We start from the raw sequence: 25890 nt of genomic DNA, 5'->3' as shown, positions 1-25890 counted from the left end.
AATAGGAGATGTTCTTCTGGAAACAAGGCCGCTGTAAATATCGGCTGTAACTATACTCCATAAAGGCTTGGTATGTTATAGGTGATTTTTATATTGTAAACATCATTCAGCAATTTGCATTTTAATAGCTGTTTTTGGACTTTTGCATGTAATCATATTTCACCAAAACCAAGCAATCTCTTTTATCATAAAAATTACAGGTAATATAGCTTGTCCTCTGAACACTGACAGTAATCAAAACCGTCATTTCCAGAGCAGATTAGCTTCATTTTGAGAAATGATGTCAGGTTCTGTCCCATTTTCCACATGAATATAATAAACCATGGACACACATGCAGCAATGCACAGTGTGCTCACATACACATTCACACCACCATCTAGACCTCCTTGGCTGTCTCTAAATGCACTACAAACGGTGGAAGAGTCATTTCCTCTCACCTCAGTGCTGTCTCTAACACATGAAAGGATTTTCAGGGAGTCAGGTATCATTATAGTCGTGAAAAGCCTGTATCCAACATTGGTCATATCTTTACTTCCTCTAAAGATCAAAGTCGCTGCACTGCTGATGGGTTTGTGGAGCTCATTACATGCTTCACTACATGGATCCACATCTATAAGTCAATCACCTGACTGCATTCTAGTCACCCGACTCTGCTCTGTCAAGTCCAGGGGCTGCCAGCCTCTCCACGGTCATGGAGCTGAACGCTGAATCGTATTGCTTCAAGGTAATCCAATCAAAATGAGATGGTACACATTGAGTGGAATTTGTTGTCGTTATTTGTGATAATAAAAGGGGACCAAGCATCTCCGGCGAGGAGATAAAAATGCATTTTAGTGCCTTCTTTAACAAGAAGAAAATGGAAGTATTGATCTGTTCTGCCCCTGTGATTTCTTCTGCTGAGTGTTCAAACAGTGATATTTATGCAGGTGGTCCCAAAGACCCACTAGCTGTGCAAGGTTGGAGAGAGAGAGAGAGAGGAAAGCAAAAGATGCAACATAAATTGTCAACTGCTGAAAGAGACGGGTAAAGTCTGCCTGACCCTAAAAGGTCAATAATACCAAAAGTAATGAATTAGCTCACAGTCATGACTCAAAAACTAAGCAGAATTTGTAAATCTGTGTACCTGTCTTTCTACTGAGTTCCTCAAATAAAACTTAAATATCTTTTGCAACTAACCTTGGCAAATTCAGTTATTAGGTCAGTGAACAGATTGTAGACAGTCTTTGGGCAGGCTGTCTGAATCTGAGACTAGTGACCATATGACCTTGCCACAGTAATAACATGCCTATTTGGATAACAGCTCTACTATCCTAGATGGTCAATCAGCTGAAATACATGACAGGTAAAAGCTATGATGCAAAACATGTTAGTAGTCACTTTGCAGGACTTCCTGTCAACTTTTTTGATTGATGATGTCCTTTTTGACCACCCACATTGCATTCACCTTTGACCTATATTAATAATCTCCGGAGTCAATATGCCTTATGGTTTTATCATATTTAGAATTCCAACATTGACCTGTGAACTTTTAATTAACTCCGGCTGTCAAAATGACATATGGTTTTAGCAGTGGCGGGCCGTGCATTTTACACCTAGGCCTTCAGTGGCGTCCTACATGAATTAATCCATCTCTTCATACCATCATAACGATGCCACGGCTATATAGAAACCATAAATATTACACAGTAATGCAGTATAACCAGAGGCGGACAGTAACTAAGTACATTTACTTGAGTATTGTACTTAAGTACACTTTTTGAGTACTTGTACTTTACTTGAGTATTATTTTTTCTGGGAACTTATGACTTTAACTTCACTACATTTGAAAGACAAATCGTCTTCACGAGTCTCCCCGCCGGTCTGCCAGCGCACTGCGGGAGGAAAATACTGGTTAGCACAGCTTTACTAGGAAAGTGAGCATGTAACATTAAAATAATTCATACAAGACGATGAAGAAAAGTGTATAGATGTGTTTTAACGTACCTCTGTGACTCTCATCTCCCCGCTGGTCTGCCTCTGCCAGCGGTGCTGCGGCCGGAGGAAAAGACCGGTTAATACAGCTCCACTCGGGAAACTGAGATATTCTTGCGGAAACTTAAACCTGGCTTTATATCGCGCAAATAACATCAGTATACAACGCATCAAGCGATAAAAGAGTCAAAAACGAAAATTAACCTACCATACTCTAGTGGTTTTTCATCTTCACGAGTCTTTCACAGAGCCAGTGCCGACAAGGTGTGTGGTTGTTTTTCGCAGTCATTTAGACTACTGTTTTTACATTTACTAAATATAGTAGGCAAATATTTTTTCAAAATGCACTAAAAATCTAAACCTGAGAAACAGTAAAAAAAGTTTTACTAAGTTTTAATAAAATGATTTACAGTGATGCTGTTTGCTAGCTAGTACGCTGACCATCCAATCAAAGGAGGAGAAAATGCTGACGTTATCGTTAGCCAGCTAGATGGCCCTGGTGTTGCCAACTCGAAATCCGATTGGTTAAAGCAACGGTTTCATTGCCATTAATTTAAGCTAACAGACGCCAGCACTGTTGATTCTGAAGACCTTAAGGCAGATTTCTTTGACCCTGGCAACACGATTGCTGAAATATGATTGGATAAAATCTCTAATATAAACATACACTGCTGGGAGCAGTGCAACCAACAGAAAAGCTATGAACTGAAGAGAATAGACTATTGGAAATAATTTAATACACATTCATGGAAAAATATATTAAAACTAAATCAGTGATTCTGATAGTGTTTAGGCCAGCAGAGAAGGCTTTGCTGGCCCTGACGGCCCACCACTGGGTTTTAGTATATGTGGAATTAAAATGGTGTATTCCTTAAATTATTTTGATATTGTTTGTACATCATTAGATTTGGCTGATACCTTCTTGCCTCACATGGAAGTAGAGTGACCATGAGATGGAATGAGGCTGGATAGCCGCATGTGGCCAACAGATGCAGCCGGATGTAAAATTACAAAAATGAGCCTGGGGGCTTCAGATTTGGCCCGTTAAGGTTCAAAATCAATCGGTCTTCATATTGCACCCCCAGAGGTCACGGGTCAATGACAGCATTCCACATATACTGAAATCATATGTCACACTGACAGCCAGAGATGATTAAAAGGTCACGGGTCAACGTTGGAATTCCAAATATGCTAAAACCCTATGGCATATTGACCCCAGAGATTATTAATAGGTCAAAGGTGAAAGCAACATGGGTGGTCCAAGGTCAAGGGGTCAAACCCCTCAGGGTGAAAGGACAGATGTCAATCGAAAAAGTTGACAGGAAGTACAGTATAGTGACTACTCACGTTTACTTAGAATCACAGCTGATGAGGCTAGATACACGCTACCATTTGCAGTTCTTATTTTTGCAATATGTACACAGTACATTGTAACAATTTAGCAATACACATTCCTCATGCAAAGAAATCACACTAAACCAAAGCTGAATTTGTGTGAAAGAATCCCTCTGGGAATTAGGACCCTCTGAAATAGTAAAGACAGGGCAAAGAACAGTTACGCTAGTTTCCACACCACACATTTTAAATGCTGGATGGAGTCGGAATAGATTGGACACCACACATGAAACATGGGAGAATGAAAAACTTGTTCCACACTCCCAGGTTTAAATATTCACTTTAGCGAGGCAGTAAGTGTATAACTTGAAGATTTTGCCCTTTCAAACAAGGTTACACCAAAACCACCCTTTAACGTGTGATTTTTTCATGTTACTGTACCAGCTGTGGCAACACGTTAATACGTGTGCTGCAGGTATAACGAAAAACTTGTTCCACATTCCCAGGTTTAAATATTCACTTTAGCGAGGCAGTAAGTGTATAACTTGAAGATTTTGCCCTTTCAAACAAGGTTACACCAAAACCACCCTTTAACGTGTGATTTTTTTCATGTTACTGTACCAGCTGTGGCAACACGTTAATACGTGTGCTGCAGGTATAACTAACGGACCACAAATTATCCAGTATGTTAAGCTACCATTGGGATACATAAAATAGGTGACCTTTTTAAATGGCATAAGTAGTAAATCAGAGAACAAAAAGCACTCAGATGAGGCATGTAGCCCGATTTAAGGCTGCACTGCAGCAGCAAGTTTGGCATTTAAACTGAAGTGTTCAAAACACCACAAATAAACATTTATATTAAACAATTTATTGCTTCAAAGTTAGATTAAAAGCACAGCTTTACACCATTTAGCGCTGACATTCCACAGCACAAACGTACATGGCAGTCCCTTAGCCCTTGACAGATGAGAAGTATCGTCCTGTAGCAGAGGAGCTTTGGGATGGTTTGGAATAGCCTGAAGGTTTCTGGCCATAGGTGGAACTGGACTGACCAGAGAATATACCTTGTAAAGCTCCTTGGACACTTGAGCCAAGAGATGAAGTCATGGAGTCTGAGGGGTGTTGAACTGAAGCAGACAGACCAGGAGATATTTGGCTATGGATTTGGGAGCCAGAAGCAGCCGGAGCTGAGAGCTTAGAGGGTTGTTGTCCTACACCAAAGAAGCTTGAGATCCTCAGAGGACTAGAGATAGAACTCTGGCTACCCCGGGCCACAGAATCCACAGAAGGGCTCAGGGCTGGCAGGAAGGAAGATCCACTAGAAGTCTGAGAGCTTTGAGGGGAAGATCTGCTCTGATGTACAGATGTACCAGAGGCCTGAAACCCTTGGCTCAAAGTGGAGGCTGAAGGCTGCCATTTTTTAGATGCCTCTGAGCCAGTCAAGGAGGATCCACCTGAAGCCAGAGTGTATTGACTGGGCACAGAAGGGGCATACTGGTTAGAGGTACCTTGAAACTGGAAAGATGATCCCCCAGTAAATGTGCTTCCTGTCTGAACAGGAATGGGACTAAAACCTGCCAGCCGAGTTCCAGCCATACTCTGGGAGCTTGATGCATACAGGCCAGAAGAGTCTGGATCACTTGTAGATTGGCTCGAAACGTCGAGAGAGGAATCATGTTTGGCATATGCAGAGGGCCTAGGGCTATACGGACTTGAGGTACCTTGAGACAGGCTGGAAAAGCCACTATATATGCCACTTCCTTGTTTGGAGGCAAAATGCCCAGGACCTGCTGCAGAGGTAAGTGTAGAGAAGCTACTGGGAGCCTTGGAGCTATTCTGTGATGCCACTGTACCAGAGGTCTGAAAACCTTGTGACCACCTTGAGGAAGTCTGCCATTGAGATGGTTGGCTCCGAGACAATGAGGGTCTACTTGGAGCAGCCTGACTGTACACAAGAACTTTTGCATTCAAGGGTGAAGGGGCATACTGGCTAGAGGTACCTAGCAGCTGCAGAGATGAGCCATCAGTAGAGGTGCTTACTGACTGCACAGGCACATAAGGACTAGAGCCTGACAGCTGAGTGCCAGCCCTGCTCTGTGAGCTTGATGTATACTTGCTGTAGGTGCTCGGACCACTGGCAGAATGCCTAGAAACATCAAGCAGGGAGGAACCACGCTTGATATATGCAGGGGACCCATGGCTATACGGAGTTGAGGCACTTTGAGACCAGCTGGACAAGCCACTATCTACACCACTTCCTTCCTGTTCGGAGGCAAATTGGGTGGGACTTGCTGCTGAGGTAAGGGTAGAGAACTTACTGGGAGCCTTGGAACCTTGAGAGGGAGAACTACTTTGTGATGTCACCGTTCCAGAGGTTTGAAAACCTTGGGACCACTTAGAGGAAGGCTGCCATTGAGATGGTTGGCTCCGAGACAGTGAGGGTCCACTTGGAGCCTTACTGTACACAGGAACTTTAACATCCAAAGGAGAAGGTGCATACTGGCTAGAGGTACCTTGCATCTGGAGAGATGAGCCACCACTAAACGCGTTTCCTGTCTGCATGGGTGCATGGTGACTAGAGCCTGCCAGCTGAGTGCCAGCCCTGCTCTGGGAGCTTGATGTATACTGGCTGTAAGAGCTTGGTCCACTGGTAAACTGACTAACACCTAGGGGTGAGGCACCACGCTTGGCATATGCAGAGGACCCAGGACTATACCGACTTGGGGTACTTTGAGACTGCATGGACAAGCCACTATAACTGCCACTTCCTTCCTTTTTGGAGGCAAATTGGCCAGGACTTACTGCTGAGGTAAGGGTATAGAACTTGCTGGGAGCCTTGGAGCCTTGAGATGGAGAGCTACTCTGTGATGCCACTGTACCAGATGCCTGAAAGCTTTGCAACCACCTAGAGGAAGACTGCCATTGAGCTGGAGGGCTCAGAGACAGAGAGGAACTACTTGGAGCAGCTTGACTGTACAAAGGCACTTTTGCATCCAAAGAAGCCAGGGCATTCTGGCTGGAGGCATGTTGAGACTGTACAGAAGAGCCATCAGTAGAGCTGATAGAACCTCCTGCAGAAGACAGTGAAGAGAACCTACTTGGAGACCAAGAACTGCTCTGTGATGTACCAGATCCCTGTGACACTGCCTGAAATCCTTGGGTCCTTGAGGCTGAAGGCTCCGGAGATAGTCGGCTTTGAGATAGAGAACCACTCTGAGTTGCTTGATAGTACTGACTGGACAGAGGCAGTTTTGCACCCAAGGAAAAAGTTTGAGCATGCTGGCTAGTCGTATCTTGAAGCTCGACAGATGAACCATAACGACTACCCTGTCCAGGTACAGGATGATGGGAAGCTGCCAGCTGAGTGCCAACTCTGCTCTCTGAGCTTGGTGTATACTGGCTGTAAGAGCTCTGATCAGTGGTAGACTGGCTAAAATCTAGGGGTGAGGCAGCGAGCTTGGCATATGAGGACCCAGGGGTATCCGGACTTTCAGTACTTGGAGACTGGGTGAACAAACCACTTGCAGAAACAAGCCGGCTGGAACCTCCTGCCAGTTGTGACCCAGAGCTGCCTTGATAAGTAGAAGTAAAGAAATGGCGGGAACTGCTTGAGGACCCTGTGGAAGAGCTACTCTGTGCAGAAAGCAGACTAGAGGTTCCTCCCAACTGAAGGCCAGAGCTGCTCTGAGCGCTTGTAGACATGTTTGAGGAGCTTTGATCACCGGTGGGTGGGTCAGAAACATCAAGAGGTGAGAGACCAAGCTTTGACAGGATGGAGAAGCCACTGGAACTACCACCTCGTACTGGTGTGGAAGAGAGTTCAGCAGAAACTCTTTGCAGTCCAGAGCCATACTGAGAAGACTGGCTATAGGAACCTTGCCCACTAGTAGACTGGTTAAATACATTCTGGGCATTTGGACTGGAGGAACCCTGGAGTTGTAGCAGTGATGAAATGCTGTCCAAGACACTTGGTGCACTTTGGGTATGAGACATAGATCCATAGCTGCTGGAAAAACCTCCTTTTACATACGGACGTGAAAGGGAAAATAGAGGCCTGCTGGCATTTGGGCTCTTCCCAGCAAACATATTAGAGGCCACTTCTTCAACAGGAATGCTTCCAGTCACTGGAGCCTCCAACACAGAAGACTGGACTTCCCTAGGGGAGAAGAGCTTGTGGACAGACCAATTCTGAGGCTGAACATTCTGAGAAAGCCAACCTAGAGAACATAAGCACAATGAATAAGAAGAGTATTGACATCTTTAAAATATATAGAAACTACAACTGTTTGTTACCATAACTTAATATAAATCTCATTTGATCAACGTGACGCTCACCTTCATATCCAACAGCATGTTTCAAGAAAATCAAGAAAACCAATAAGTGGACCCTAGGGAGAAAGAAAAAGATAACAAATTTGTATAACACATGTAACTGAGAACACTGCAAAATAAAACGTAAAAATGTAACTAACCACTTCCACCCCTGACCCATAGCAGAAAAAACACTAACAAAACAGCTTTGTCGAGAAGTGATTCTGCTATTCCAAACAAAATAAAACTACTACAACCAGAACAGCTAAGCAGGCATTTGTCTTTTATAAGCCTGTTTGTCCAATCAGCTCACATGTCTAATTACATAAAATACTGTTCACCTGTGAACACTTAGCTGGATATTTGATGACTGAATTTGCCAAGTAATTAAATACAATCACCCGTCTCATCCATTCGCAGCCATTACACACCCCATAAGGACTGCGCCACAAAGCATATTTATGTGGCTACCTGAAAAAGAAAAAAAAAAACATATATATATATCAGCACACTACAGACATATATTTAGACCACCCTGGCAGACACATTATAAATGCACATTTGTACACAAAAGTCTTTATTTCATGTGTTTCAACATTGGACTCTTTAAAATATTACCCATTATACTAAGACATTGCAAATCCTTTAAACCAACAGTGCAAATTGCTTGAAGGATTTTAACTGAGCTTATACGCTATCATAGTAGACCTACATGCATTGTCTATTCTTAAGGTTTAAGAAAATATCTGCATATGCATAACTCACAGTACACAAAAGAAAGAAAAAAAAAGAAAAACATTGTTTTTTTCTTAACAGTGCCATTGTAGATATACACTATGCACAGGAGGGTCCAATTAATTAGTTCCACAATATTAAGTGTCTGACTTCATTTTAAACACTTGAAAACTTTAACTGACTTACTATGTGTAACACTGCTATTTTTGACACCTGGAAACCTACTACTGTTTTTAATACTGATGCTAAGCTAAAGTGAACCTTCACAATCTTTTAGGCAGTGTAATGAAACTCTGTGTACCTGTAGGAGTTGAATTACTGAAATAAATGAACTTTTCCACAACATTCTAATTTATTGAGATGCACCTGTACATGACTATGAACAAGGGGTTGTCATATGTTTCAGTTAACGCATCAGTAAATATTTGAATGTGCTATTGTGGGGAGATGTGTTGAAATGTTTAAAAGCTTTCCATAACACAACAATCAGGTTATCATGGGACCGCTGGAATTATGCAATTGTGTGTGAGGAACATAATGGCCACTCTATGCTCTCGGCTCAAAGCCAGATGTGGTGTGTCTCGACTGCTTATTAATATTTATGGATCTTTAATCACAATAAGAGAGTTCTTCCTGTCCCCAAGAGTTGGGCAGAGTTACTCTGTCTGAAAAGCTCAAGGACCACATTAATTAAAGCGAGTGGACGTGATCGTGAATGATACATCCATCATTCCCATACTTATTAAAGAGGTCACATATCCAGGATAAAAACTCAAATAAAGTCAGCAAAAATTGGCCTAATCTAACAACCTGCAATTAAAAGCAGTTGGATGAGCTCTTTAATGAGGGCAGAGATTCACACAGGATGGTTTTACAGGCCAAATCATTGGCTCAGACTGACAGACAAAACAGGATTAAACAGGATTTACATTAAGGCCAAGTTTACATGATATAAACATCTGATCTGAAATTGGGGGGGGTCGATAGAGGCTATTTACACAGTGCAAATAGAAATAGATGCTATTTACACTAAGTGAAAATAGCAGATTTTCTTATTAGCGATAGAGGCTACTTACACTTAGTGCAAATAGCTATAGATTCTATTTATACTATGTTAAAATACCAGGTTATTCTGCTAATTACTTATTGCAAATTTATAAAAAAAAAAAAACATTATAAAACAGTATGCAATAATAACATATTGAGTGTAAATTTTAATTATGATTATTAAATGGATGCCACCTTACTGGGACAAAAGCCCTCCCTACACCTACCGTAACCCTACCCAATACTTTATTTTCAACTTTTTGATTATTTCCTTCATTTTTATTAAAAATAAATGCGAGTCACGTGGGATCGCCGAAGAAGATGGCAGCATAGTTGTATAGCTCCGTAGGCCCACCAATATTTTCAATTTATCCGAGCATATTCACTCCACATTTTTATTACAACTAGCGTCCCTGGTGAGCATAAATATTTGTGAAATAAAAAGGTGCCCTAGATAGCAGATGTCGACCTCCACATCTAATTATTTTAAGGGGATTTCGACAAGCCGCATGACAACGAGACAGACCTCGCCGCCACATGAGTCGCCGTCACCCCAGCGGAAAGATCAATATTCAAAGATGGAAAACTTATTATCCGAAATAAGTAAAATGAACTCTACCTTACAAGGGGTGGCGACAGATGTGTCCTCAATCAAAGAGGTTGTCACCAATCTCAAAAACTCGGTGAACGCAATCCAAGAAAGGCTGGACGAAGCGGAGGGCCGCATCTCCAACATGGAAGATGTCACCTCGAAGCTCGTTGGTGATGGCGAACGGCACGATAAACGTCTGGAAGTTATGTGGAATCGAATTGAGGATTTAGAAAACAGGAGCCGCCGCAACAACGTGAGGATGATCGGTCTGAAAGAGGGGCTGGAGGCAGGTGGAATGATCAAGTGCGTGTATAAAATCCTATCGGAGGGACTGGGAATTGATCCGGATGGAGAGTTTGAGATTGAGAGGGCGCATCGCGCTTTCACTCTTAGGCCCGATGCTGATCGACCACCAAGAATAGTTCTGATTAAGTTTCAGCGTTCGTCAGCCAGGGAGAAAGGCAATAACCTCTATGAAGCCTGGCAAATCATTGGGGGCAGACGGGCTTCCGTCAGAATACTACAAAAAGTATGTCGACATATTGGCTCCAATTTTAACAGAAGTCTATACAGAGGCGTTTGAAGCTGAAGTGTTACCTAGTACTTTTATGGAAGCATTGATAACACTGATACCTAAAAAAGATAGGGATTTAACGGATCCTGCTAATTTTAGACCAGTAAGCCGTATTAATGTGGACTGTAAGGTGTTGGCAAAAATATTGGCTTCACGGCTGGAGAAGGTTCTATCAGGTATAATTCACAAGGACCAAGTGGGCTTCATCAAGGGAAGGTCATCAGCCATTAATGTGAGAATGCTAATTCACCTGTTTTCAGCTTTTTGATTTGATTATTTCCTTCATTTTTATTAGAAATAAATGCTTTTCTGATGCGATTTGAAATTTGAAAAGGGAGAAAAAAAGTTCGCCAAAAGGCAGATTCAAACCTGGGTTGATCGCATCAAAAGTAGTAGGTTATGACACACGCTTTACCATCTACGCCACTGATTCTGATGATTAATGACCATCTTTTGTAATGTTGACTAGCCCAATCACATGTTGGTGGGTGCAGTTAGTGTAAATAGCCTCTGCCAACAAGGCAGGCTATTTGCACTTAGTGTAAATAGACACTCCGATTTTTATTTATTTTTTTATTCCCAACAGTTAAACAGTTGCCCACAGAAAACAAAACCCTCAGCACCCCCACTTCCCGCGCCTATGGTCAAAGCAGACATATTTAAGACATCAATACCGGCGTACATTTTAAATCTTGGCTGACCACTTGTAATCAGATTACCAGAGACGGATGTAAATACCAGGCATGAACAAGATCTAAAATATGTCAGTGCAACAAAAACAGATTAGAACACATTTAGCTTTATTGGATTTACATCATCGGATCAACATTGAATTTGAAAATTAGTAATTTCCTAATAAAATGCTAACTTAGATGGAATAAGTCTAATTCGAGTCCTCCATTCCTGAGGTTAACTGTGCAGGTTACATGCATATCAGCGATGTGATCCACATGTTCTTCAGTGCTGGAGTGGTTTAGTTTTCTCCTTTCAACACAGATGCCAGCTCACCATTCTCCTTCAGCTCCTGTTTAACAATATAAACATTTCCCATCCATTATGAAACACCTTTACAGTTCATCAACTTTTACTAACTTCTTCATGCTATGTGTTTGTGCTATATTTTGTTTTATATTTCTTTAAAATAAATAATTGGTTGGATAACTAATGCCATAACCCTAACTCTTAAGATAACTCTTAAATATTTTGTACATTTAGGTTCAGAGATGGTCCTGACAGCATTGGTTCTCTTCATATTGCCTGTTAGTTGCAGAGCTTCATCTACCCTCTGCTGAAGAAAAAAACGCCTACTGCAGGACACAGTATATCTCTACAGGCAGATGAAATAACTCTTACACTACCATTCAAAAGTCTGGGCTCGGATTTTTTTATTGGAAATTAATTAATACTAGCCCAATCACATGTTGGTGGGTGCAGTTAGTGTAAATAGCCTCTGCCAACAAGGCGGGCTATTTGCACTTAGTGTAAATAGACACTCCGATTTTTATTTATTTTTTTATTCCCAACAGTTAAACAGTTGCCCACAGAAAACAAAACCCTCAGCACCCCCACTTCCCGCGCCTATGGTCAAAGCAGACATATTTAAGACACATCAATACCGGCGTACATTTTAAATCTTGGCTGACCACTTGTAATCAGATTACCAGAGACGGATGTAAATACCAGGCATGAACAAGATCTAAAATATGTCAGTGCAACAAAAACAGATTAGAACACATTTAGCTTTATTGGATTTACATCATCGGATCAACATTGAATTTGAAAATTAGTAATTTCCTAATAAAATGCTAACTTAGATGGAATAAGTCTAATTCGAGTCCTCCATTCCTGAGGTTAACTGTGCAGGTTACATGCATATCAGCGATGTGATCCACATGTTCTTCAGTGCTGGAGTGGTTTAGTTTTCTCCTTTCAACACAGATGCCAGCTCACCATTCTCCTTCAGCTCCTGTTTAACAACATAAACATTTCCCATCCATTATGACACACCTTTACAGTTCATCAACTTTTACTAACTTCTTCATGCTATGTGTTTGTGCTATATTTTGTTTTATATTTCTTTAAAATAAATAACAATTGGTTGGATAACTAATGCCATAACCCTAACTCTTAAGATAACTCTTAAATATTTTGTATATTTAGGTTCAGAGATGGTCCTGACAGCATTGGCTCTCTTCATATTGCCTGTTAGTTGCAGAGCTTCATCTACCCTCTGCTGGAGAAAAAAAACGCCTACTGCAGGACACAGTATATCTCTACAGGCAGATGAAATAACTCTTACACTACCATTCAAAAGTCTGGGCTCGGATTTTTTTATTGGAAATTAATTAATACTTTCACTCAGCAAGGATGCATTACATGGATCAAAAATGACAGTAAAACATTTATAATGTTACAAAAGTTTTCTATTTCAAATAAATGTTTTATTAAACTTTCATCAAAGATTCTTGTTTCATGGTTTTCACAGAAATATTAAGCAGCACAAATTCAGGAATACCAGGAATAAATTACATTTCAATAAATATTCAAATAGGAAACAGTTATTTTTAATTAATATTTAATATTTAATTAATATTTCACAATATTTATTTTTGATCAAATAAATGCAACCTTGGTGAGTTTCTTTCAAAAAACATTAAAACATATTATTGACCCCAGATAATCTATTTTGCTCTTCAAACCTGTATATACCAAGGAAAGCAATCTGAAAATTTGAAAAATTCTATCACTCTATATCGATTTCATTCCTGAAATCTAGCATTACTTACATTCATTACAACAGAAGCATTACAATTGCAGTGCTTTAAATTTAATTACATTTATCTTTATTATCTTAGTAGGGAGATTCATGTTAAACGCTTTTATGCATTTCACCTTGACTATGTCCAGTCCTCCGATCAGTTCCCCTTTAACGTACAGCTGTGGGTACGTCGGCCAGTTGGAGTATGTCTTGAGACCTTGTCTAACCTGTGGAGATAATCAAAACTGCACATTTTAGCTAAAAACACAACAGGGACATTTACATAGTAAACAAAATCATATTCTAAACATAACTCTTAAACAGTTCATTCATTATTCAGTTCTCAGTATGTAAGGAGCTCACTAGGTTTTGGAACACAGTCCTTCTTGAAGCTCCTTTGGCAAGACAACATTTACCAAGAATGGAAACAAACTTAAAACTGAAGGAACTCTCACCTCTTCGTCTTCTAATATGTCAAACGTATTGTATTCAACTCTGAAATGTTAATAAAAACAAAAAAAAACATTTGTTACTATAATAACATACATTTAGTCTTTCAGTAACTCATAATTTGTGTTAAGAACATTATCCAAAAAGAGCTTCCGTCTTAGTTATGTTACGCTGTATGTGTAGATTCTGAATCGTGAAAAGTCTCTCACCCCGCGCTGTTCATTATTTCAAGTATCTGACGGCTGAATCCACATTTGGCAGCCTGAGTATTCACAAAGACACGAGTTAAGAGGGTGAAAACGCTAGAACATCTTTCACATCATAAAAGGCTGGAGTAAAGCGAAAGCCAATCAGAGGAAGCAAGTTTTTAACTCCACCAAAACACATGCAGACTACTGGAGAAGCTCAACAGAGTACTTAAGATGCGAGCGGCTCCTCTGGGCCCAAACCAGCACAGAACCAAACTTTCATTTAGAGACTTACAACTACAACCACCTACAAAGGATATTCTGAAGTGTATCTCAATAACTAGGGGAGAAAGAGGAGGTAATAGAACAAGAGAGACAGAGAGAGAAGCCAGTCAGACGAGAGAAAAGAGATGTCTCATGAGGAAAGACTTTAAACTACTGCAAAGAATGTCTTTCATGTGTGAGTGTTAAAGATCAATACAGTTATGAGGAGGGAGGTGAGGGGTCTTTCTCCTCCATTAAAGAAAGAGAATGCTGCTCTATCAGTGCCAGAGGCGCCTGACATTGATTTCCAGCACCGGTTTATCCCTGCATGTTTTTTTTTTTTTAACTGTAAAGGAAAAGTTCACCCAAAAAAAGATCTTTCTGTAATTATTTACTCACCTTTATGTCATTTCAAACACACATTACTTTTTCTTCTTCATTAGAACACAAAGGAAGACATTTTGCAAAATGTTTTCACAGCACTATTACTTGATGATGGTCTAACATAATTATATACAGTGTTGGGGGTAACGCATTACAAGTAACGCGAGTTACGTAATCAGATTACTTTTTTAAAGTAACTAGTAAAGTAACTCATTACTTTTTAATTTAGAAGGAAATATCTGAGTTACTATTTCAAATAAGTAACTCCAGTTACTTTGTTTCCCATGTCTTGACTGATAGCTCTCTTGTTGCCATGTTGAGAGAAATCGGGAGTAAATGCAGAACAGGCAAGCCCTGCCCAGATTTAAAAAGTAACTCAAAAGTAACGTAACACATTACTTTCCATAAAAAGTAACTAAGTAACGTAATTAGTTACTTTTTTAGGGAGTAACGCAATATTGTAATGCATTACTTTTAAAAGTAACTTTCCCCAACACTGATTATATACAAAGTATTTTTATTTAATACCAATAATTTATCAATACATCTACTATGGAATACAATTAAATTATTAAATTTTCTCTTCAGTGGAACACAAAGGAAGAAATTCAGCAGAATGTTCACAGTATTACTTTAGAACGTTCTAAAAAAAACATTTTTAAATTACTCTAATAATAATAATAACAGTGGTGGTATTGTTAACTAAAACTATTAAAACATCTTTGTTAACTGAAGTAAAGTTGAAATAAAATAAAATATAAATATCACATTAACTTTTTATTATTTTGCCTTGGCAACTAGGTGAAGTACTAGGAACACTAACTGCAATAAAACTAAAATTAAAACTAATATTTTAAATTGTAAATGACAAAATCACATAAAATTACTAAATTAAACTAATATTAATATGAAAACTGAATATATAAAAATAAAAGCTAAGCCAACATTAAAAAAAAAAAATCTAAAATAACTTAAAACTGAAATAACACTAAATAATAATAATAATAATAATAATAATAGTAGTAGTAGTAATTTATATGATATTGCATATGATCGTTGTATAAATGTTCATTTCTTCAACCTATACTGTTAATTTTGAATGGCTTTCAATGTAGAAAGATGCTTTTTGGCAACTAAATGGTGTAGCTGTGGCATCTACTAACCAGCCCATGCTAACCAGTCATTGGTGAGTCCTAATAGACCAGCTACTTAAATTAACTAAAACTGAGAACCAGCTCCTTGAAATTTGGTCTGTTCTTCACATAAAGCTAACTTGAAATATATATTCTATAGCTTTTTTTCTGTACTTTTGGAGCATGAGATACATGGTCACTATGAAGTTGTTGTAGGAAAAAGTGCAGTTAATAAAATAAAAAAAATGAAAGCATATGGGTTTGGAATAACAAGAGCTTGAAAAAATTTAATCTTTTTCAAAAAATTTAAAATTTCAAACATTTAAAGAGTTTTCAATTTTTGGGTGTTTATCCCTTTAACAGCCTTTGCTTTCTCCTCACTCTTTTAAACTGTGTTTCAGGAGAAAGAAAAGGGAGAAAAAGAGAGCATTTAAGTTCACTCACCTCTTTATTGCCTTTCATGAAGAGCATGACGGGTGATTTATTGATTAGAGATTTCAGCCTGTCAGAAAAGAGAATGTTTAAACAAGTCCAGTTGTACAGAAGGGTGCGTTTGAGCGAGCGTGTATCTGTCTTTACCTGCTTTCCAGTGAGACGGTCTTGGGGAAAGTATTCTCGAGTTCACCAGACTCGACCAGCTCCTGTGGAGGATATAAAATATCTCTGAATCCGAATCCCTTTCAACTTGACTCACACAGGCACACTCTCCTTTCATAACTAACAGCTCCCTGCTGAGATATTTTACCTCTCTGTAAAGGTAAATTCACTATCTTAATGAGGAAGGGCCTCTAGGACTCCAGAGAGAGGGGATAGAGGATGGATGCTGGCTAATCCAGCCCTCCTCTCTCAGCAGGAGTGCTCTGCTTGCTTTAAGCAGTATGAGCTCGCTGGGAATGTAGAGCAACATATAGCTAATAACAGCGAGCCGAGAACACACGCGCCATCAAAAGTCCTGAAACATGAACACTTAAGATAATACGCATGGGATAAAACGCACAACATCAAGCGATGAAGAAATCTGGGTTTGGAAAAATAGGCAAATATCTAAAAAATCACTGCTATGCACTGATTTTCATTGAACGCATTCAATAATGTTAAAGTTTCTTCTCGTATCTCGCCGATGACGGGATTCTTCGTACCTTTACGATGTCCAGTCCTCCGATGAGTTCTCCGTCGACGTACACTTGCGGATAAGTGGGCCAGTTGGAGTAGGTCTTGAGTCCCAGTCTGACCTCTTCATCTGAGAGGATGTCAAAACTGCTGTAGTGTACATTGTGGTCCTTCAAAATCTGAACAGTCTGACGACTAAAACCTGCAACAAATAAACAAAAATGTACTTGAGGTCAAAAGGTTCATTACAGCAGTTCACTCTGCTTAGTTTGTTTGCGTGCTTTTTACTAGCTTGCACTTATTTAAGAGCTTTAAAGAAAGAAACTAAAAATCTTTTATAAAAGCAAATAAACCTATTCATATTTTAATGTCACTACAATGACAAAAGTTGTCATTTATCATTGCATTTTTTTTTTTTTTCAAGTCAACTTTGTTTGGTTTGCCTGTGTACATTTTACTAGCTTGCACTTGTTTTAAAGTTTGGAGGAACTACATTTTTTTTAAAGCAAAGAAACTAATAAATTTAATAATATAAATATTTTTATGTCACTATAATGCAGTTACTAAATTATTATTTTTTTTTAATATATTTTCCATTTTTATATCAATTAAAGTTTTAGTAATTCTGTTGTGCTTTTGTCCATTTTTTTTTTATGTCTGTATATTTATTATATGGTTTTTATTAATGTAATTTTTTATATAGTTATTATTATTTTAGTAGTAAATCATGTTAAACTAAACTACTATGAAAGATGTTGCCTTGGCAACTAGCTGAAATAAAATAACTAGCGTTTTTATACTTTTTTTCAGTTAATGTTTTTTTTTATGGCTTTAGTTTAATAACTCTGCTACATTGACAACAAATGTTGATTCTTTTTTGTATGTTTTCAGTCACACAGTGAGTAAAATTTCAAGCAATGGTAACTACCCTGCAATCTGCAATCATAATTACCCTTTTGTCCATTTTAGATACTACGCAATATTGGGCAACACAAGCTAAAACACAGAGTTGTAGAATAAAATGTTCTGATTTCTGAATTTTAAATAGTTCTGTTCATATGAGATGACTACAAGTCAAGAATGAGAGAAGATAACAGAGACAGAGAGCGATATTATATGGGAGGAGACAAAGAGAACAAGCAAGAGAAGCGGTGCAACAAGGAGGAGTGAGCGAGAGAAAGAAACAAGATCAGGAGAGAAAGATGTGCAAGGTGATGTGTAGAGTCTGTGTAGCCCCTGCAGTAAAACACCCATTTTCATCTTGTGTGGCTCATGAGGGAATTCATTATAAAACAGCTCCAGGCGCCTCACTTGTGCTTATGCATTTGCTGGTATATTAGCTAGACTCTATCAGAGCAGGCAAACAGGCGGGCAGCTGCTTTCTCTGACTCCGGGCGAACTCCACCAGACATGCTGCATTGATTGCCAAGTTCTTTCCCCCTCTATGCCTGCACCTACAGGCGCCGAAGACCGTTCGCTTTGGCCGACTCCGCTCCAGGAGAGGGGCGATGTTACAGCCTCGTTCCTCTTTTCAAGGACAACCCACTCAGAGCGAGAAAGGCTGAGAGATCTGAATTGATACACGGACCCCTAACCTTTTAATTTGACATGCATAACTGCTTTAGAGTTAGCGTTAGCCGAACACTTGATCATTTGGCTCTACGCTCGCATTGGAACGAAAGAGCGTGTTTACGTTTAGAACCCAATGCACGCTACCGACAGGCATGGCTCGCTCTCTGTGCATTATTTCTTGATTTGGGTATCAGCCAAGCGAATGAGAACATCAATAAGTTTCAACATTATAATATCTCCGAGCCGGACCGACCCACTGACACCTAGTGCGGCTTCAAATAACATCAACGGCACTGAGCAACAGGTTTCGGGCTCAGAGACGAAGCGGCGTAAACTCCGAGGATCTTCTATTAATAAAGCAGAGCTGGAGGAGCTGGCAGCCGTTGAAAGCCCAACATCACGTTTGAGATTAGAGTTCAATATCGTTTTTATTTTGATCTCAGGATGGCAAACGCCAGCCTTCCCCCAGACCTTCCTCTTTACACAGCCAAAACGTCAAGCGCTAAACTGCGCCTCAGTCCATGACGAAATATGCACTTTCAACTATCAAAAGTATTTTGTTTTGAATGGGTGAAATTAATACGAGGATATTTTCCAACGCTCAACCACACATCTTTGACATGAGGACGAAGTGTTTGTAGGAAGAAAAAAGCATGCCAGAAAATCAGTGAATCAAACAGAAATAAGCAAGATCAAGCTGACAGCCTAAAGTTAAACAAACTAAAGACTAAAACGCTATTAAGTGATTAAGCTGTCACTGTGAGGATTTAATGAGTATAACTTTGACTTACAAAAGCAGAATATGTTCCTAATTTAGAGTGACTGCTTATCAACCAACGTTTGATTAACAAAAGTGGTTGTTCACACTTGTGTCAGCTTCAAAATCTACCAGCAGCCTTGACAACAGAATGTCAATTTTAGTTAATTTTAAATAAAGGGGTCATATGATGCTTTTTTAAAGATCATTATTTTGTGTATTTGGTGTAACAGAATATGTTGACATGCTTTAATGTTCAAAAAACACATTTTTCAAATACTGTACATTATTGTAGGTCCTCTTCTCTGGATTTAAACATTCTTCAAAACATTTGGGATAATGTAAGTACACAAGTCAGCAAAATATATAACACTGTTCTAGTGGTTTTTGGATATTTTAATGAAAAAAAATCTTACATATTGTGCCTTTAACATCGTAAATCAAGTAAAGTTTCGTGTATTTTCATTTATAATGAAATTAATGTACATTTTTGTGTTTTAGATTAAATTACAGAAAACTAGTTGAGTGTTTGTACACTGAGTGTTTGTAATGCAACGGCTGGATTTCTTTCTATTGCTATTAGAGCGAATAGGAACACAATTACATATGTTGTAATTTCCGTTCATCACTATAGAAGTTTACCCAACTAAACTTCTAAAACAGTGTTTTTTAGCTGCGGAAATCTAATATTTAAATTTAAAAAAATTTACATTTCAAATATTCCATAAATGTGCTGTAGCTCAAACAGATCATTGTGGTAGGGAATGTGAAGGGAATGAACTATAAATAAAATGTATACCTTGAATGCAACGTAAGTCAATTTGGATAAAAAGCGTAATAAAATTAAATATTTTATATTGTTTATCTGCATGTCATGCGACCATTAAACAATATCAGAGAACCATTAGTATACAAATGTGTTGTTAAACTGTTAAAATATTAACTTAAAATCTTAGTTGGTTCATTCAAGAAAATATTTAAGTCTGGGAATCACTGCCATACACACAGCACAAAACACCCATGTTGTGAAAGCAGCGGTGCAACATGACAAAAAGTAACTGAATGCACATTGCATTGTGCTGCAGAATCTTCATTGATTGCAATGGGAGCTATTCAGATCAACAAGTTGTTTTTTAATCAGTAGAAACTTTCGGTCAAACCGAGCAAGACTGTATTTTGGTGGAACCTGGAATATAGTGGCACATCCATACAGACCGTCCATCGCTCTTAAGAAAGACGCAATGTACTTCTCTCTCCGTCCCGTTCATGCACCTTTGATTTGTCTCACTCCATCGCCAACGGTTGCTCTAACTACTTTGCTGACCCTGTGTTAATTTATGCGAGTGAGTGTATACGTGTGTGCTTACCACAGCGAGGCTCCTGGGGCGATCCCTTCATGAAGAGCATGCAGGGTGCGGCGTTGATCAGCCTCTTCAGTCTCTCGTTGAGATCCTCTTTAGGGACGTCCCCCGCCCTGGCAGCCCCGCCCCCACCGGACCCCAGCCGCTGCACCTTATTGGTCAGCTCAGGGGCATGCGCACCATCCAACCTGTCAATCTTCTCACCGCCCTAAGGGTTGTCGGTAAACAAATAAATAAATAAAAAACACTCAAGAGTGAGTAGTGATAGATTGAGAGGGAGGAAAAAAAACAGCATTAATTTTTTAGGATGCTTGCCAGTTTGTTTAGATTGTTTGCAGGGAGAGAGAGAAAACAGGCCGCAGGCTCTCCTGGTTCTTTGACATGTTACGCCGAGAGAGGGAAAGTCTTGCCAAGCCGTGTGTTTGTTTAACCTCCGATTATTTCTCAGTTGCTTGATTCTAACACGAGGAGATTTTGCAGCTCACATTACTTGATCGTTAAACTCAACCTTCCCAACAGGCTCCGTTTTTCTAACCTCGCCTACCTCTGCTAAATAAACGCAAAACTCTATCGCAGTCCACCTAACATAAATAAAAGCTGTGTGTACAGAAAAACACAATCTGGTATAGATCAGCATGCTTTATGAAACAAAGAACACAGTGTATTAGTGAACTTCATGCAAAAAAAATAAATAAAAAATATTGGTGAAATTAAAATGGACTCAATTACTTCCTTAATACATTTGACTGGTCTTACATTTATTCTGCATAGTTCTTAAGTGGATGTTATTCTAAAACAAAATAAGTGTTTTTTTTTCTTATTCTTTTATTTAAAAGTTTTAACTTTCTCTGCCTCTGAAACAACTTTTCTGCTGATGTAATTAAGGCTGTGTGGGCGAGGAAAACTAATACTAACCAATAATATTATAGCCTAACATTCACAATCCAATAAAATTCACCACTTTTACATACACAATTGTTTCATTTGTAAATAAGTCACTTTGAAGGTTTTGGGAAAGCCATTTAATGAATTGCTGTTCGCAGTTTTACTTCTGTGACGTGGTCTATTTCTGATTAATAGCAAAATAGTAAAAAGCAAAAATAAATAAAAACAATCTTGGATAAACAAATAAAATTTTAACAGAATAATTCATGCAACTTTTTTTGTAACACTGTAATATTCTGCAAGGAAATCAGATTTAAACTTTAAATATATGCTGTTCTTTTGAACCTTCTACTCATCAAAGAATCCTAAACAAAAAATGTATCACGTTTTCCACAAAAATGTTAAGTAGTATAACTGTTTCCAACATTGATGATCAAATCAGCATATTAGTATGATTTATAAAGGATCATGTGACACTGAAGACTGGAGTAATGATGCTGAAAATTCAGCTTTGATCACAGGAATAAATTACATTTTAAATATATATTAAAATAGAAAACAGTTATTTTAAATTGTAATAATATTTTATATCACAGTTTCACTATATTTTTTATCAAATAAATGCAGTCTGTAAAAAGATTTAAATCATTTAAATCATATATATGATAATTTCCCTATTTGTGGCAGAATTAACCTCGTACTCTCTAAAAAAACGTGTCTTTATTATTAAAACAAAAATCATAATTTTAGGTAAATCTGAGCACAGCTGAAGTCAAACGTGGAAGTTTTACCTTGAAGAAGAGGAAGGTGGGAACTGAAGTGATCTCATACTTCTCAGAAACCTCCGGGACTGCCTCTGCCTCCAGCTAAAGAGAGAGAGAGAGAGAGAGAACTACTGTACTAATGAGTCTTTATAATTCACATTAATAAAACATCACACACATCAACATGTCAAACATAACATACGCGCTGACAGTTTATCTGGCTGTAAAAACCCCATTTATGACAGAAAAACACACACACAAAAACATTTCACATGAAATTGAAAACTAATACAAATCTAAACTCCACTGCCACAGCTATGAAAAATGCTGGCAGCCAAACGTTTGGGCATGAAACGCGTCGATTTGTACAAAGCTCATCGTTCTGAAAAGCGAGGTGTGCTCTGATTGGCCAGCTATCCAGTGCGTTTTGATTGGCCGAATTCCTCAAGCGTGTGACGGAAATGTTACGCCCCTCACCATACTGTGATGCCGTGTCCCGGTGCGAAACTTGTCTGGAAACAAGCTTTATTTTTAACCAATTCTGCTAATGATACAGAAACTACACATCACAATGGCATTTAACCACGATTTGCACAAATTAAGCATGAATGTTATTGGTGAAATGATTTCCAGAATTGCTGTGAGGGTCAGTGGTCCCCATACCTTCACAAACATGGTGTGTTTGTGCTCTTTGGCTAATTCTGCCATCACATCGTTCATCTGCGAACACTGTGGAGCCCATGCTGCATGGAAATGGACAACGGTGAGGGACCTGGAAAGGACAGAGAAGGAATGAAGTTGAGCTTACAAGAAACCTGGATCACAGAAGCTGAGATCTAAACATAGGGAGGATTTTTTATTTTTTTTGAAATACACATATAAAGCAAATACATGTAGATCTGAATTAGAGGCACGAGTAGACACGCCCCTTATTGCTGATTGGCTACAAGTTTGTTTTGCGATTCGGCCTGAATCAGTTTTCTAAAGTGTTTTTGAAAAATCACTTACTCTGCCTTTAAATGTGAATCTAGACCAGGGGTCTCCAAACTCGGTCCTGGAGGGCCAGTGTCCTGCAGAGTTTAGCTTCAACCCTAATCATACACACCTGAACCAGCTAATCAAGATCTTACTAGGTATACGTTACTTGAAACTTCCAGGCAAATGTGTTCAGGCAAGTTGGAGTTAGGCTAAACTCTGCAGGACGCCGGCCCTCCAGGACCGAGTTTGGAGAACCCTGCACTGAATCATTTAATTGTCTGTTTATAATGCTCCTCAGCAATGATACCAGATGAACAGGATCTACCAGTATTCAATGAAAAACCAAACTGAAAGTCATATTCGCTGGGGGTGAAAAAAAAGTCCAATATGCAATTTCGGATTTGACATACAGGTTTGGATTGACATGAGGGACAGAAGGATATATATAGTAAACAAGTCTAACTCAGCCTAAAGAGGTCTGATTATGAGAAAAGACCAATAGCCTAATATTCATAATAATAACAACAGGCTTTGAGTGCAACCTCATGAATTTCTCAAATGCTCCTAAAAAACAAATGGACAAATATTAAAGACAGCTGAAACTGAATGCAATATTAAAACAATCAGTCCAAAATCATATGATCTAGATCATATTAATCCATCGATATAGATTCACATCACATTTATTTGAGTTAATCTGAACAGGCCATCGCTTATTTCATTCTGTTCGATCAAAACGAACTCTATAAACGTTTCATCCCCGTGTATATGTGTTAAATCAGTTACATATCTGTTTGAAATTAATTACATTTCATGACAGACTTGAAAAAGGACGAATTCTTCACTTACTTGCTGTTATTTTTTAACAATTCCTCGAACTGCTGCAGTGATGTCGCGTCCGTGAGGTTCGCCATACTGCCAGACATTACTAAGCGATCATCGAACACTCCATCAGGACACTGTACTGAAGCAAAACATTACTAAACAATTTACGATATCACTACCATCGAACACAGACAGTTATGGGAGAAATATTGAGTTGAATATTAAAGACGTTGGTTAAATATATAAACATTTGAATTATATACATAACATATTATGTTTTAAGTCACCTTTTCCGCTTTCTTCCATCTTTCTGAGGTGTTATTTACAGTATGTGGCAACAAATAACCTGAATTAGTACCTGTATCTTTCCTTTGAATATTATTCGATTCAGACTTGGTATAGTGCATGAATCAAATACGGACTATTTTTATGACAGCTTTGTGTCCTTTTGTTACTTCTCAGTCCCCACTCACTTTAGTTATTTCACTTTAATTAAAGAAGAATGTTAACCGAAGGTTTAACAAACGTACATTGTAAAAGTATTAAGAATGTGAATATAGCAAAAAGATAACCAGCAGGGTTAAAAAAAAAAAAAGACCCTGTGTTAACAATTTCACGTGTGGAAAAAAGTACAATAAGGGTGAGACTGAGAGCAAACAATACATTTTTATTCTTCTTCTTCTTTTGGAGTTTTATGGCGGTTGGTAACAAACAACAAAATATTATAATAGCAAATAGTTTTTGTCTATAAAAAGTAATGTCTCCTTTTATATATAATTGTACAATCTGGTCTAATAAAGGTTACCTTGTGCAACCCAAAATACTGGTACTAAACTAATTTAAAGTCCTAAAGTCTGCCATAAAGTGACATTTTCAGGTCTTCTGCAGGTCTTAAAAAGTCTTAAAATTCACCCTTCCACAAATTAAGGTCTTAAATAGGAGCATTAAAGTCGTGGCATTAAATGTTGCACACACTGGAAAAAAATTATATCTTCCTCTGTATCGTTGTTTTGTCTCAATACAAATATCTAAACATACTGAAATCAAGATTTGAACAAAACTAAGTGAGTTTATGCTTAAAACATCATTGATAACATCATGATGATCATTTTATTTGATTGATTGATAAAATGAATTAAAGTAATACAGATCTGTCAGAAGTTGTATTTTCAAACATTTTAGCATTGCTAATACAAGACATTTACATTTTAAAACTGTATTGATGTATTGTGCTCCATTTAATTTATTCCTTAAACCAAGGGTGTCAAGCTCAATTCCTGGAGGCCCGGAGCCCTGCAGAGTTTTGCTCCAACACACATGCCATGTAGTTTTCAAATAAGCCTGAAGGACTTGATTAGTTGGATCAGGTGTGTTTAATTAGGGTTGAATCTAAACTCTGCAGGGCTCCGGCCCTCCAGGAATTCAGTTTGACACCCCTGCCTTAAATTGTCTTTACTTGGTCTTAAAAAGGTCTTAAAAAGTCTGAAATTTACCTTCATAAAAAATGCAGAAACCCTGATTTTACATTTAAAGTAACATTGTTTTGTTTAGTACTGATCCTTAGCAAAAAATAAAATTTATAGTAATCATATTATACAATGTCCATTTAATGATGCATATCTATTTGCAAATCTTTATTTTAGCCTCTAATGTGTTTGGGATTGTCAGCAGGTCTTACCCGCCCCAGGACGTGGGGCAGGACAGTATTGCCCCAGGTGTATGGCAGGTGAACCTGTGAGTAATATTTGATATTTTGTGGGTTACAAATAATATTCCCCTCTTATTTTATGTCAAAAGGGTGTGTGGATAACATGCCACTCTTTATAAAATGACACATTCATCAATTTTTTTTGGTGCAATTTTTACACACACACACACACACACACACACAC

At 38.5% G+C, this 25890-nt stretch overlaps 2 protein-coding genes and 1 long non-coding RNA gene across 5 annotated transcripts; all 3 read right to left on the bottom strand.

The window, feature by feature from the left end:
* Positions 1–1835: 1835 nt before the first annotated feature.
* Positions 1836–2113, bottom strand: LOC107745705 (uncharacterized). The gene is made up of 2 exons (XR_001640622.1): positions 1985–2113; positions 1836–1872 (listed from the first exon to the last, which is right to left on the bottom strand). It is a non-coding gene; the product is annotated as an uncharacterized LOC107745705 (long non-coding RNA).
* A 2049-nt stretch (positions 2114–4162) lies between these two features.
* Positions 4163–7876, bottom strand: LOC107745701 (hornerin-like). 2 transcript variants are annotated; one of them, XM_016559627.1, is made up of 4 exons: positions 7783–7876; positions 7646–7698; positions 5893–7527; positions 4163–5379 (listed from the first exon to the last, which is right to left on the bottom strand). In XM_016559627.1, exons 1-4 carry the CDS (start codon positions 7800–7802, stop codon positions 4262–4264), a joined length of 2826 nt encoding a protein of 941 aa, XP_016415113.1. In that variant the 5' UTR covers positions 7803–7876; the 3' UTR covers positions 4163–4261. The 2 variants fall into 2 exon arrangements, with proteins under 2 accessions (XP_016415113.1, XP_016415112.1); XM_016559626.1 differs by having other exon boundaries at positions 4163–7527.
* A 4232-nt stretch (positions 7877–12108) lies between these two features.
* On the bottom strand, positions 12109–24618 carry glrx3 (glutaredoxin 3). 2 transcript variants are annotated; one of them, XM_016559625.1, is made up of 12 exons: positions 24286–24618; positions 24023–24137; positions 22859–22967; positions 22223–22297; positions 20553–20754; positions 16886–17058; positions 16326–16387; positions 16191–16248; positions 13987–14039; positions 13783–13822; positions 13462–13554; positions 12109–12535 (listed from the first exon to the last, which is right to left on the bottom strand). In XM_016559625.1, the coding sequence occupies exons 1-12, from the start codon at positions 24302–24304 to the stop codon at positions 12485–12487; spliced, it is 1050 nt and encodes a 349-aa protein (XP_016415111.1). In that variant the 5' UTR covers positions 24305–24618; the 3' UTR covers positions 12109–12484. The 2 variants fall into 2 exon arrangements, with proteins under 2 accessions (XP_016415111.1, XP_016415110.1); XM_016559624.1 differs by having other exon boundaries at positions 24023–24132; positions 24286–24615.
* Positions 24619–25890: the final 1272 nt, after the last annotated feature.

This window comes from Sinocyclocheilus rhinocerous, unplaced genomic scaffold (assembly GCF_001515625.1).
Source record: "Sinocyclocheilus rhinocerous isolate Xijiao unplaced genomic scaffold, SAMN03320098_v1.1 scaffold1309, whole genome shotgun sequence".
NCBI lineage: Eukaryota > Metazoa > Chordata > Actinopteri > Cypriniformes > Cyprinidae > Sinocyclocheilus > Sinocyclocheilus rhinocerous.
This window is presented reverse-complemented; position numbering and strand designations above follow the sequence as displayed.